At 40.2% G+C, this 15,141-nt stretch overlaps 1 protein-coding gene across 10 annotated transcripts in view; it reads right to left on the reverse strand.

Moving 5' to 3' along the window:
* Positions 1 to 15,141, reverse strand: part of CYRIB (CYFIP related Rac1 interactor B) — a 316,777-nt gene that overhangs the window by 108,702 nt on the left and 192,934 nt on the right. For 4 of the 10 annotated variants that reach the window (XM_069220746.1, XM_069220744.1, XM_069220745.1 and 1 more), the window contains exon 5: positions 12,277 to 12,359. The exons of 2 other annotated variants lie outside the window; for them this stretch is intronic. In XM_069220746.1, coding sequence (XP_069076847.1) covers positions 12,277 to 12,349 — 73 coding nt within the window. In that variant the 5' untranslated portion in view covers positions 12,350 to 12,359. Of the gene's footprint in view, positions 1 to 12,276; positions 12,360 to 13,197; positions 13,281 to 15,141 lie in introns of all 10 variants that reach the window. 4 more of the 10 variants (XM_069220749.1, XM_069220747.1, XM_069220751.1 and 1 more) reach the window with 2 other exon arrangements.

Here is a 15,141-nt window from a genome sequence, read left to right on the forward strand (position 1 = left end):
CGAGGCTTATTGCAGAAGACATAATTCCCAGCAAGGACTTGAAGCGATGCACTGAAACAGACTTTCTTTTGGATATCGTGAGAGCCAGCTGAGTTAACTTCTGCTGTCTTTCTGCACTGAGAATAGCTTTGTTTTGTTTGGTACTTAGGATGGATCCTAGAAAGGTGATCTCCTGTAGAGGGACAACAATTGATTTAAGGTTTGAAGTAAGTCCTAAACTGTGGAACAAAGTCATACAATCCCTTGTGGTTTTGACTGACTGCCTGAGCAGGTGTTTGTGCCTTTAGCAACCAATCGTTTAGGGGCTAAACATTTTGTAAAAATCCAGGATGCTGATTTGAGCATTGAAGAACTTGGAATTAGTAATAAGTGCCAGCTATGGTAAAACTGAGAAATTTTAGGTATATGGAAATGTTGAAATAAGCGTACTGTAGGTCGACAGTGGTCATATAATCCCCATTGTTTAGGAGACACAGGATGTCTGTTAGAGTGACCACGCTGAATGATTGCTTTCTAAGTAATCTGATGAGTTTTCTTCGGTCCAAAATGGGTCTCCATTCTCCTGATTTCTTTCTTACCAGGAAAAAATGAGAATGGAAACCCATGCCTCTCTAGTTGGGTGGTACCTCCTCGATCGCTCCCTTGTCGAGCAGAACTTGAGCTTCTTTTGTAATAAGCGAAGATGAGGGGTGTGGGGCGCCCCTTTTGGTGGCATGTTTGGTGGTTTATGAGTGAATTCTAGTGTATGATCATGGGTTATCAGATCTAGTACCCATTTGTCTGTTATTTCCCGACATTTTGAGAGATATTTGGAAATCTATGCGCCGACTGTCTGAGTTGGTAGCTGGCACACAATTTAAACCATTGTTTGGGGGACCCTGTCTCTGGATTGAGTGGGTTGTCTTCTCCCTGTTCGTTTGTTGCTGGCCACTGATGGTGGCAGACTGGATGGCTGCTGCTGGTATGGAGGTCTAAACTGAGATTGAAAGGGCTGATGATAGCCTCCTCTGTTGGTGGAAAGACCTCTACTTCGTGCTCTGCGAAAGGGGAACCCGCAAAACTAGTGTGCCCAAATACTTGGCAGTGTCTGTGTCAGTCTTGTTGGCGAGAAGGGCATCATCAATATGCTTCCAAAAAAGTGTCTCACCATAATAGACAATGTCAAGTATTTTGGATTGCACCTCTGACCTAAGTGATGTTGCCTTGAGCCATCCTTGTCTTCGCAAGACATCAGCACCTGCCAGCTGTCGGAATCCGGTGGAAGCTATATCCATCGCAGTCTATTATTTCCTAGAATGTGCGCTCCCTTTCCTGTAATATTTTGCACGCTTCCTATTTTCTATCCTTAGGTATGAGGTCTATAAGGACACCTATGCCCAACCACATTGCCTGTCGTAGAGGCCCACAATGGCTACTGAATTTTCTGCAAGAATTGTGTTAGACATACTGGCAAAGCGTCTGCCCTCTTGTCAGATAGAGCGGTGATTGGGGTAGAAGGCTTCCTGGAACACCTTTGTGCTGCTTGAGAAACAACAGAGTGAAACAACCGAGTCACCCTTGGGGTGCCCTGTAAGGCAGGGAGGAGAATCCTAAGGGACCTTATATTTTTTATCTATGCACGGTACCACTGTTGTCACGGGTGCTGGAGTTCTCATAGGTTTGAGGTCCGCTTCCCAGATGTGGTCTATTATAGAAATGTCCTGAATAGACTTCCTTGCTTGCTCTTTGAAGTCGTACAGAAAACATTTGGATTGCTTTACTGTAACAGGCTAGTCAAACGTTGCTGCTGCCCTTTCCATCAAAATGTGGAAACCCCCAATGTCTTCAGGAGGGGAATCCAAACGATGTCGCACTGGGGGGGAGGGTGTGGGAAGAAGATAATCATCCCATTCATCTTGAGGCGGGTGGGTGTCCTGTAATTCACCTTCTTCCCCGGCATTGTCAGATGACGAAGGGTCACCTATTGGTGGTGCTGTTATTGGTGACGATGGCGTAAATCTTGGAGTCAATGGCGGTGGAATAGGCCTTGGTGTCAGAGGAGGAGGTGGTGGTGGTGCATTGTCTTTTGGTTCAGGACAGCGTCTCCAGTAATCCTGAAACATACCCTTTAGATCTTGAACTAACTGCAGTGGTACCTGCACTGCATCCCTTGGATGTTCATCATAGGCGTGGTAAGGTAGATACCTAGGAGTAGGCGGGGCATATGGTAATAGGAGTCATGTCCTTCCTCATCATCTTCTTTATGTTTTACTTGCAGTTCAGGAAAGGCTGTGAGCTGGGCCAAAAGTACCTTCGTCATCAGAGTCCTCTAGATCTAGCAGAGTACTTGGGTTATATGGGGACACCTTACTGGGAAAAGTGTACTATGGTTTAAGAAAGGTTTTGCTAACCTTAATATAGGTTAATGGTGTCATCGATGATGTCGTCGACAAAGGGACTGAAGTTGACGGAGGTGGCATGGACAATGATGATCCTGCAATCGCTGATTGGGCCATCAACGGTGAAGACCATGGTCTAGTCGTCGATGGTGCCGTGGGCGGTGAAGCCTTCGCCGACTGTATTGGTGTGTCGATGGAGGTTGTTGTCATCGTACTCATTGTTGCAGGCCTCTTTGATGAAGCAGTAGTTACAGTTGTCAGTGCTGTTGTCAACGACCACATCGTCTTCGGGAAGTTCTCATTGACAGTTCAGAAATCTGCTTTGCAGGCCTCACAGATGGAGTTGGAGGTTCAGAAGAAGAAGAGGCAGCAGCAGCTTTTGTGGAGACTAACAGATTTCTCCTTTTTGCCACTGTCTGTCAGCTCATGGTGGAAAGACTCTAGGGGCCTTTGTAGCCACGTCTCCTGGTCATCGGATCTTGCCCTCTTGTGAGAATAAGGTGAGGTGTCACTTTTGTCTGAGGAACTGTCTTTTTGTGGCTTGGTCTTCTGTAGCCACAAAACAAACCTCGCTTCTCTCTCTCTAAGGGTATTGGTAGAGAAAGTTCTGCTTACCTTGCAGCCCTTAGGCTTGTGATCACTATGGATGCAGTACAGGCAGCTTTTATGTGAATCATCCACCTGTAATCTCTTCTTCCCACAAGTTTTGCAGGATCTGAAGAGCCCTTTCTTAGTAACATCTCACATCTTGATGCTTTCAGAAGCTAAACTGAGCACAGCTCAGGGAGGCTCCTTTCACACAACATGAGGTTTAAAATCTGAAAGACTGGAGCTTCTGTGCTAAGGGTTCTAGAGAGTGCTGTCGACCTGATTGGCTGGACCTCAGGTCTCCTAATGAAGCAAATAAACTGTGAAAGTGAATGCACTAACACTGTTCTCTATGGAAAGTTTCTAGGTACTGCTATGTTAAGGTACCATGGGACTCCCACTTCGACGACGGGGATGATTCAAGCATGTGAATCTATGGAAGATTCAATTTTGGAGAAACAAGACAACCCTGGGATGGAGAAACGCCTTGCCTCATGAGCAAGCAAGCTGATTAGAAGTTCCAAGAGGATTACGATTTCAAAAGTAGATGACATATAGGGTCAGAGTGGCGTAAAATCATTTGACCAGCTGAGCAGGGAATTTGTTTTGTTTGGGGCTTTCCTTTATCTGCAAATATGTCATGCTCTGAAAAAGTACAAGAATTCTTCTAGATATTCTGCTTGGAGATACCACAGTGGAACATTTGTTTTTTGTGGGGGTTGTGAAAAGTCTCAATATAAAGGTGCCCTGAAATATTAAGCAACTCTCCCATTGCACTTAATCACCCAAAGCACAGATGGCAGGCAGACCTGAGTTCACCAAATGAAGTGCACTGAAGAAAGCACAGCTCATCCAAGATAAGTGGTAGACAGATCTGTTCGATTAAAAATCGTTCATAAGGTATATTTTATATAAATACAAATGTTAATATTTGGGAGACTGAAAAAAGATGGTTGAGAGGTTGTGGAAAATGTTCATTCATCCCTATTACTTTGGAGCCACCCACAAATTCAAGAGTTCTGAAGCAGAATGAAAGGCCAACTGACTCCAGTATTCAGAGTCCTTTGCGTTCTGATGGCTAAGGTGATGCGATTAGGAATGTGTGGAGAGACTTCCTTCTCCCACAAATGTTACATTGCAGTGTAATGTGGAACTGGTATTAACAAGAAACAACATCACCAAAATATGGGACGCTAGTCTGTGTCTGCAACTGAATTGTGGGCATCTGGCATTAACTGGTGCCTGGCAGGTGAACAAACATGTTAACTAGATGATGACCACAAACGTTTGGTAAAAAATACAGCCCTGGAATAAGCATTGAATTGGATGGCATCACTGCCATACTATCAGACTATCAGAAAAGACATGTAGCTGCACTGTTAACCTTGACAAATGAAGCAATCCTTGGTCACACTTGAATTTGCCTTTATAAATCTCAGAACTGTAGGGGCAGAAAGACAATGGAGTTTTAACTATGATCATTAGGCCAAGCTATATTACACTGATATCTTTTGCAACTATAAACAGATACATCTGTTCAAGCAGAACTACTTCTTAGCTCGTATCAACTAGGCCTTTAATTTTGCCAAACAGTTAAGGGTTACGGAGGATCCATCTGCCCACATTGGCAAAAAATCTGGTGAATCAGTCACAGAAACTCTGAGAGACTCATGAACTTTTATTACAAAGATAGACAACATCGGGCTACAGACTAAACAGGACACAGCACCACATACCAGATCTTACCTATTCCTTCCCTTTCAAACTAATTTGCTCTCAATTACAGCAATCATACGAACTCACAACCTATTTGACATCTGGTCACACCACAAACTTGGATGTGAGCTCTATACTGGAAGACCTACATTTAACTGGTCGACAGCAGTGGTATCCTGGTGGTCATGGACATGTCGGTGGCTTTTGATAATATCACTCTGTACTTATGGTTAGAATAAGATTTGCATGCAACCTTTTGACAAACATGTGAACTGGCGCCTTCCTCACCAACTGCCTCCACATAATCTCCATGATTTTATTTACACCTTTCAAGTCTGACTCAGATCTATCATCTGTGATGTTGTCGTGTCACTCAAGGCTATGGTCCTTTCTCCTCTTTTGTTAAATACTTCTACGACACTACTGGCCATGCTCTTCTCTCAATGGGATTTAAGTTATACAGTTATGTGATGCTATTCAGCAGATGTTTAAGCTTTCCATCTCTCACTCTATACTCAGCTAAGCTCTGCAACTGCTCAAAACTATCTTCAAACCCAAAGCACAGTACCTCACTGTATGGCTGCAATTTGATTTAAAACTCAGCCCAGCAAAAACAGAGCTCCTTATCGTTAAAAATGCTATTAATAAATGGAATTTTGTCTTTTCGTCAGATCTCATGGGTCCCCCAATATTGCTTCTAAAGTTGTGCCTAACCTGGTTATTTATATGGTCTCTGATCTCTTGAACATCAAGTCTCCGAATTGCCTAATATGTTTTTCACAAATAAAATTGCTGAAGAAAATCTCACCTTATATTGATATAGACCATTACACCCCAACTGGCTTGGCCCTAGTGCCATCTTAGCTCAAGTCTAGCTATCTGGGTCTCCCCAGTGAGCAAATGAGAAGCCGTTAAATGGTACACCACCACAGCACAGCTCACCACCTGGTCCCAGTGCTGTGACCATATCTTTCCCATCATGGTTCATCTACAAAGGTTGCCAGTCAGAAAATGATTTCAGTTTATTTTCCCAAAAGGTATTCAGTACTTCAATGGCCAATTTGTGCTGGATACCCCAAAGCTTAGAAAGGGCCTTCCCAGAGGCAGCAGCAGGAGAGTGGATTCAACTCCCAGCAGATCTTCTTTCAGACCCATAATTGAAGGGCTTTCAGAAGATGAACACTTTTTAGCCAATTCTAGTACACAAAAGTTTAGTTTTAAATAGAGTAAACATGCTGTATAATCCTTTACTGAGATAATAAGTTGTATTTCAGGTTAGCTATGTAAATAACAAACAATTGTGGGTAATAAGATGGTTTACAAAACCCTTGTGGTGATGACACTATTCAAAATGCAGTGTCTATCTTCTTTTATTCAACACTATTTAAATAGTATGCTGTACGAACAACCACTAGAAGTGCCCACATTTTGTATTACAGCCTGAACATACTGGCTGTTGCCCAGAAGAGACTATCCTCAGGTACCATTTAAGCATGGTAGATCCACCACTTCCATGAACTACCAATGTGCTGAACATCTATCCGTAGCAGTCGCATTCTTAGGTCTCAACATATTAACATTTACTTTCTGTAGGCAGGCTGTGCATAGATGACACAGACAAGACATGCATAATTTTAAACCACAAACTTATTCAGATGCCACTGTAAACAGTGCCTTTAGAAACCCACCACCCTCTCCTCACATTTTTCAGAATATTTTGAAACACTGCTTCAGGGTTTCAGGCAATACGGATTTCTCATTTAGACACCTTACATTAAAAAAATGTTATTGTAAAAATGAAATCATACATTAAAAATACAAAACTGAAAAATAATTGAGCAAGACTCCACCATTAGTTAATACATGGTGGGAGCACATTTGACAGCAAATACAGCTTTGAATCGGATGTGACAAGTTTCAAACTATAGACCTGGATTTGTCAATAGCTGAACATTCTTCTTTACTTAACTGTTCAAGCTTGGTCATGTTTTTTAGGAAGGGCGGTGAGTAATGATGGAGGGCAACACTGAAGTCATGCCACAAATTTTCACTGCACGCGGGTCAAGTTCTGGACTGGCTTCTCAAATGACATCTAACCTTTGTGTTCTTTAGACAATCCAGTGTAGTTTTGGAATGGAAAACCAGAACATAGCCAGTTTTATTGCAGAGAGTTTCCCTCTGGGACTTTTGAGTACTTTGGCCTTCTATAAGGACATTTGCCAAAGTCTCGGACAATCGCAGATGTCCTTATAACATGAAGCTGACAATCTTGCACATTAGGCATTGTATTTGTTGGATGAGGTGCTGTAGTGGGTTAGCACTAAACAGAACGATGCGCACTTAGATCAATAAACTCAATTTTATTTCTGCCAACCCACAAACATTTACTAACTACTGGACCTCCTGAATGTTTTATAAATACTTCAACTGAGTTCCAGGGTTCACTAATTAGAAAATCCTTTTTAGCGGCCACCACAAATAACAGGTCATAACTAAGGTATGACTGTAAGATTCTTACCACTCTTGTCCATAAAAGTTTTCCATTCCTGTGAAGAAGTCATTGGGCTCTATTATTACTCTTTTTTTAAGGCATACTCGCTTTGGAGAAGGCTCTTGCTGGCACTCAATAACTTCAACATTGCTTTGGGAATGCACTATTAGGCGAGAAAAAGAATCTCTAGCAACTGTGGACATTATTAGCAAGTGATGTGAAACACAGGTGGACGGTAATTAACCTGGGGTGGGCTGGAAGTGTATGATGGTTACCAAAAAACTAACTGACTATCGCTATTGAAGGGGGTGTGGATGCTTACTCTACTAAGTTATTTTATGTGTGTATTTTAAAATCAATTAACACTTCCTATAGTAGTTACGTCTCTTGGAAGACAATACAGGACGTGTAGATAATAAATTAAATGTTTTAATGCATTTCAATTTTAGGCTACAACCATAAGACAACAAAAGGTAAATATTTGAAAGAGAATGTACACCATATATAATAAATGTAAAAAAGAATCGTTACCTCTTCAGGATGGCAAGTGACTAGTGATGAATATATACAATTCATTAGCACTCAGTGAAATGTTCTTTTATTGCTTACAATTGGCTATGTGGTCAAATTCTGGTGTGATTCTTTAAGCCCAGTGCCTTAAATGCCTCCACAGGAAAAAGACTGATCACAATACCCAGCATCCCATGGAATAAGAAGGGTCCCAAATTCTAGTTTTCCAACTTACAGTGTCTATGGCAAATATTGAGGAGAAGGCTCTACGGTGCTAACCATGTCTTACAAGTACTTTGGTTGGCTATTCCTCAGGAGAGGGATTTTTGCCCAATACAACAGCAACTGCATTTTAATTGCTATGTTTTGCTAATGGTCATACATGTGTGATTAAACTGATTGGTAAGAAATTTAACACCATTCAAGTTTGTTGTATAATGTTTTACATGATACTCCTATTTCAGTTTAAATAATGTAACCAGCATTTTATAAAGTATTAGGCTGGTTTTGTCATTAGGCTGATCAAGACACCCAAAACAGGACCATAATGAATCATCGGTTATGCACTGTCCCATGTAAGACCCAAATTATGTATACATTTTGGATGTCACGTAAAGCAACAATATCTGGCCAAACTACACAAAATCCTCTAAATTGAGAAGGTCAAATAATCAATACCGCAGATTAGCAAAGATAACGCCTATTAGGCAGGAAGGGGGGGCTACATGTTAAACTACATAGCCATAAAGCCATCAAACAGGAAGAAGCATGGTCAGATAAGATTTCCTCACTTAAAAAAGAGGATTTTGCATTACAAACTACCTTCACTTGATAGGAGGAACACATGCAATACCCAGATAGCTTTTTCATCACAGATGCAACCTTTGGCTAGCTTTGCTAGCACCTTGAATTACCTTTTTTATGTGTCCATTAATTTTCCCAAAAGTTCTTAGAAGAGGCCGGTAAATGGCACACAGCACTATACAAAACTACTAAAATAGAAGATTTACAGACTGCCACCTCAAACTGTGCCATGTCTAGGAACTGCGATTCTAGATGAGGACTACATTTTTACAAGAGTAGCACTTTCAGCACCTCATGGAGGGGGAGGCGAGTCTTTCTCTGGCATACATGACCCAAGAGGGAGTTCTAAACTTTCTCTGCTATTATTAAGTATGGTTGCACTTCCTTGTGCAGGAGTCTTTAGAAAACTTATTTTTGCTACTACGTTCAATGAAGGGATCACTGCCTATCTCTGGGAAGGGTGATGAGGGTTCTGAGGAGGGAGCACAGCTCCTTCCACTGCACAGAGAACCCTAGAGATGCAGTCTAAACTGAGGTAAACCTTTCTACATTGCACTCCAAGTACAGTAGCTTTATTACTGTCTTACTCATCTAAGTAATTCATACCATGCTGTATTAGTTGAATGAGGTACATAACTGCTGCCAACTAATAGTACCACATGACCAGCAGTACAGCAGCAGAAATATGAAAAGGTTATGTACAGGACAATGCACTTCCCACAATACAGGAAAACATGTGTCCTGTAAAACGGCTTGTCATTTGAGGACATACCCCAGAATATGTAAATATAGGCAAAAGAAATGTAACCGCAAAGAGTTCATAAAAGGTAGCTAACATTAGGGGAATGGGAGGCTGTGAATCTTCAAATCAATGCCAAAATTATAATGCCTCTAAACACATGGGCAATCAATGACAAATATTGTGTCTAGCTTCAGATACATCAAAAGTGAATCTGGTCACAAGCTAAACCACCAAAAAATGAGTGAAAACTGGCTTACTTACAAATGAACTGAGCAAGGATGGAATGTAGGAGCAAAATTGCATTTTTCTTTCACACACACTTCATGTACACAGTAGCTGACCCTTCCTGCCCTCCCAACAAAGTTGCATTCTACTGTCTGTTGAAAATAAAATGGTAATGCTGACAGTTGAAGGTGTGGCCAAAGGCAGAGAAGGATCATGACAAGTAATACAATTTAGTAAAGATGGAGTAAAGAGTCACAACAGGTGATAGAAAGGCAGTGTAGCCTAGGGAAGGGCATGTTAACTGTTGCAAAAGGTGGGGTAAGGTGCTGCTCAAAGGATGATGCATGGAGACTGAGCAAGCTGAACATATTAGTGCTGGCTAGATTGGTGGTGAGACTGAAGGATAGCAGAAGACATCTTTCTTGTACCCTAAGTATATTAAGCCAAATGTAATGTGTCTACAGTCCAGACTATATTCTGTGCCAAAAGAGTGAGGGATCCATGCGGGAAAAGACAGGCAACAGACCATTATTGTGGGGAGGTCTGCTGGCTGGCATGCAAGACAATGCTACAACATAATATTGATAGAGAAAACCATTAAATGTAATCCCCCCAGAAAGACATGTGATTACATGATTTTTAACTTTTTCGAGCACTGAATTAAATGGGTTACTTTTTTTGTAGAAATAATAATTTTGGTTAGGTTTATGGTAAGGACTTCAGACTGGGTTATGGATCAGGTTAGGTTTCTGTTTTGAGTTAAAATTAAAATTCAAAAAAGAATTACGGTTTGGGTTAAGGTTTAGTTGAGGGCTTAGTTTAAATTTACAATAGGGTTAGGATAAGGATTAGGGCAAAGCATACCTTCAGGTAGGGACTGAGTTAGTAAGGATATTTTTCCTACAGAGAAATTATTTGTAACAAATTAGTTGTGTCGGTAATGTTCATTTAGGATTTGTTCTGATGGTTGATTCTGTGGGGTATTTTTGAACGGTAGTCTCTATAATGATAGATTTGTAGTGTGATGCATGTGTGTTTTAGCATTTGTACACACTCAAACAACTATAAATGCACTGAAATATATATTGAGACATTTCAATCGACAAAGTGAAACATTCGATAGTCAAAACTGTAAAGCATGCAGGTGATTTGAAGCACATCAAAAACATGAAATGACAAAGCACAGCAATGAAGCATGCACAGAAATCAACTTCTCTTACCTGTTGTGCATTTGCCATGCAAAGAAGCACGTGGGAAGCCAATCTTTATCAATTAACATTTAGCACTTAGATCTCCAGCAAGGCATACATTTACACAGACTGCCCAACCATCACCATCTTGAAATGACTTGCCATGTTGTCTTTTGCAGTAGTTTGAGGAAAACCGTACTCATCACCATGTGCAATGTCAAATAATGTTAAAGGTTAGCATCATGGTACTTCTCTTTAATTTTCTGTGAACAGTCTCCATGAATAGTGCAGAGGGTTTGTACGCATACAGTAGACATAAATATATCTGCCTTAAGTAAGCCTCCCTTGTACATCCGTGGTGAAATCGGATGATAATTTAGTGTACTGATCTGGCTATCCAGATGGAATCAGTTTCCAGCATAGAGATCAGGAATTAACCTCATTATCTTGTCAGAGCAATTGTTCAGGTTTTTTTCTTTTATATCAGAGATCATTCAAATTCCTTCCTTTGAGGATGGTGAGATAGGAACATTGACTGAATTAATCCTTAAACCTTAACAATAATTTGTGAATGTTCTCAGTCTTTTGACAGCTTGGGCTCCCTAAGTGTCCATATATGACATAGAAGGGCAGTTAAACACTGAATAGCTGATGAGCTGTCAGCTATTGCCTACATCATCTGACACATAAGTCAAATGCAGATTGCCCATTAAGTAATGTATATCATTTGACCATGGTTTTCTAAGGATGCAGAATACAAAGCTAATTTGAACTGCCCTGCATCATCAGCCTTTTGGTGCTCATGTGCATGCACTCCCTGCAAGGCTGGAAAGGTAAACCAGACACAGAGAAATCATTATTTCACCACCATCTGGTGGAGTTCGGTAGACTTTAATAATATCTGATAAAGAATGAAAGTGCCAGTTATATTTACAATAAGATCTTAAATGAATATATTTATGATTGTTATTTATACAAACATATACAATGAAAAAGATAATTTCCATTCTCTAGCACTACTTCTAGGAGGAACAAAAATCTGAAAAGACTATAGGTTTCTTCAGAGGGGTTAACAATAGATGATCCTGAGCAGCAGGTATTGCTGTCTCTGTCATTACAAGTATGTGGGGGCTGTAAAGCAGCACTGGAGGCACCTCCAAGCTCAGAACATCCACTCAACAAAGGAATGTCATGCGCAGGTCAGAGTGACTTCATCCAAAAAGATCATGGATAAGCCCAAAACAGAATAGCGATACCAACAGTCAATTATGCAAGCACACGCTGATGTGTTATCAGAACTTGTGGATGCCAAAAAAGGGAGAGGGCATGAATACATCTTGACAGGGTCTCTGCTATATCAACAACTCAAACCTAGCTTTCTGATATTAGGTAGCCTCGTACCACTAATTAGTGCAAACCACAAATTTATCATTTCACATCTATTTGGTTACATGGCAGATATATCCAGGTATACTGTACAGAGTTTTTTGTTACTTTGTAGTAAGTATTTCATGAAACTATTTGCAGTTCTGAATATACAAGTCAGTAAATTGATGGCAATGTGCAAGCACATTAAGAACAAGACAAAAGCGCAGTCTACTGCAGACAAGAAGATATAGAAAATCATCTCACTTTCAAAATCAAGGAAAAAATTTGGCCCCTGTTCAAGGTCTGTGCAAGTCAAAACTTTTAGAAGGTTCCCCATGTTAAGGTACCTGTTAAGACAAGAAAAAGAAAGAGAACGTCCCTTTGTGAGTAACGGCAGCCCAACTGAAGCAGCACAAAGTGTGAGTGGTGGGGAGAAAAGTGAGCTTATCAGCTGCGACAGACTGATTGCTATCACTGTCAACAACCAACACTGAGCCTTGTCATACAATGCAAGTTTGTTTAAAGAGGGGCCAAAGTCTTAATCCTTCTGCCTTGATACAGAGTTCAACACAGATGGATTTGTTGGATAAATTTGATTCAGTCTGGCCCTCAAGCTTCAGTGGAGAGCATCTGGTGAACGTATTAAGAGAAAATAATTCAACCTGCATCACAACAATTAGCTGTCGTCTATTTAAGCAAAACAAATTGCAAATTTCTCTTCCTCAATAAATCCAATAAGAGTAAGAGTTTTCATGTCCTCTAAATTTCCCAAAAACCTTCGCATCAACTGTTTAAAAACAATATATCATTACAAGGTAATTGGTGTAAATCAAGTGTTATCTTTCATGGTCATCCAAATCAGCTCTGGAAATCTAAACAAATCCTCCACACTGAAAGCTTTAGAGACAGACCAGTCCTTTAGAGCCCAATAACACCACCTTTTTCCTACATGAATTAGTTTTCATATCAATGGCCAATCAATGATCTTACAGCCTTTGAAAGAAAATATAATTGCCAGATGAATAGGTCTGTCCGTTTAAAAAAAAAAATAATCATGCCACCCATTTCCAACAGTGGGTTCTAAACAGATATGTCCATTTGCCTTCACTGGTGCAGAGATTGCTAAATGTTGCTCACAGTCACGGTTTTCAAGCGGACTTGCTGTGAAGGTCTGAAGAGACTTACTTTCAAAATCCAAGAAAAAATGGGCTGCATTGTGGTCTATGTCTCTGGTTAGGACCTTAATGAGATTACCCATGCCAGCAAACCTACAAATAAAAATGGCAAAGTTGTTTAGTAACGGTGATTGTTTTCTTACGGAGGATGGGTTCAATCAGTGGTGGGTTCTCTATGGTACTACTACACATGTGTTAGATTAGCGAACCACCATTTGGTAGTGATTGCTGGAACGGACATCAGTCATCCGGTGTAAAGCAGGTTCAATAATATTACTATGGACGAGTTGAGACAATCACAATGAAACCAGAAAAGCATCCTTATAGGGAAAAATATTGTGGTAAATACTGCAAAAGGAAAGACTAAACAGTATATAACCTAGCACCGCAAACATTATTACCATTAACATCATACTTTTAAAATTATAAAAATTGACAAGGTACTTACATGTAACATTTAGTTATATAGCGACCACAAGAGTGCATATCCTTTAGCATTCAACTAGCTAGACCAGCTGGTTACTGATAAGGGGCTGATGCTATATGAGCTTCCTACATAAGTTCTAAATCTATAAAATTATGCCCTTATCCACTACCTGCAAAATGTCACTCAGGCCCTTGGTTCTTTCGTGGCCTGCAGACACTCGTCACCAGAGAAGAAAGCTATTCCATCCCCGCCCATGGATCCAAAATTAGGAAGCAAATGAAAAAGGCATCCCTGACAATTGTAGCAACTTCTCACCTTCATTAGCATGAGGAGCCTACAAAAGTCACTCAAAAGACCTATGGTGCCAGGCAGTTTAATTCTATAAAACTATGTTATTTGTTATGGCATTTATTTATTTTTTAACTAGCATGGACATTCCCTTGTGGTCCAGTTCCCTGGCCTTTTACATACTGTTCCTTGGCTACTAAGGGAGCTCAAACACATTTTCTCCTTGTGGTTATCAACTGATACTATCACCAGAAGCATGGAATCTATGTGCCTTATGTATGTGATCATTATCTCTCTGGCATTTAGTGCCAACAGTGGGTGTTTACTCTGCATTTCCCTTATTTGCCTATTCTTGTTCAAGTTTTTCCTGACCTTGCCTTATCACAATTGCGAGACTTAACTCCTCTTACAATAGATTTTTTATTTTTTTCACTAATGTGACACTGTGTGTACATTACATGTTCACATGTATTCACTCAATCTAATTTCTCGTGACCAATTCGATTTCTATCTTTCAATTTGCAAGCTTTCTTTTCTTTTAAATTCGGACACGACCTTATTCAAGTTTATATTTAATGACTGAAGTTACTTTTGATTTCTGTTTGTTCCATTTTATTCAGTGTCTATGCTCCTCATGCTTAGCTAATCTACTTTTGGTCCTCATGATGACCCGTCATACTGTCTACGGTCGAAATGCTGGTTCGATACAGGGAACACTATATTTTTGGCTAAAACCTTACTGATTTTAAGTATTTCTCTCACCAAAGAAATTATATTGGTCGTTTTGCCGTTTCCTTAGAAGCGATCACCACTTTGGGCCAATCTTTCAGTTTCTAGCTCTGTATGCTAAGCAGATACACTTATCACAGTATTTCTTCTGATGTTTTAAATACTGTCTTGATAAAGATTTAAAATTGTTTATTCATCGGTCATGTCTTTCTTTCACCTCAACTGCATTAACAATACACTGTTATTGATGAAATTGAAAAACATGCTTTCCAAAGTGATACCTACATAGATACTGTTGCTTAAAAACGCCCATTTTGGTAAATGGAAGTTCCTGTAGCAGGTATATACTTTGATAAGTATGGGCATAACAAACTGAAATCAACAGGCCTTGTGTCTAAGGATTGCTGCCATTGTTTAGTAGAAGACTGGTTTAATTCAAGGGGTGTCAATCGCCTTGACCTCTTTCAAAGTATGGGCATCTGAGATGGGAGGGAGGGTGGAGGCTATGAT

Source organism: Pleurodeles waltl, chromosome 2_2 (genome assembly GCF_031143425.1).
Source record: "Pleurodeles waltl isolate 20211129_DDA chromosome 2_2, aPleWal1.hap1.20221129, whole genome shotgun sequence".
Lineage (NCBI taxonomy): Eukaryota > Metazoa > Chordata > Amphibia > Caudata > Salamandridae > Pleurodeles > Pleurodeles waltl.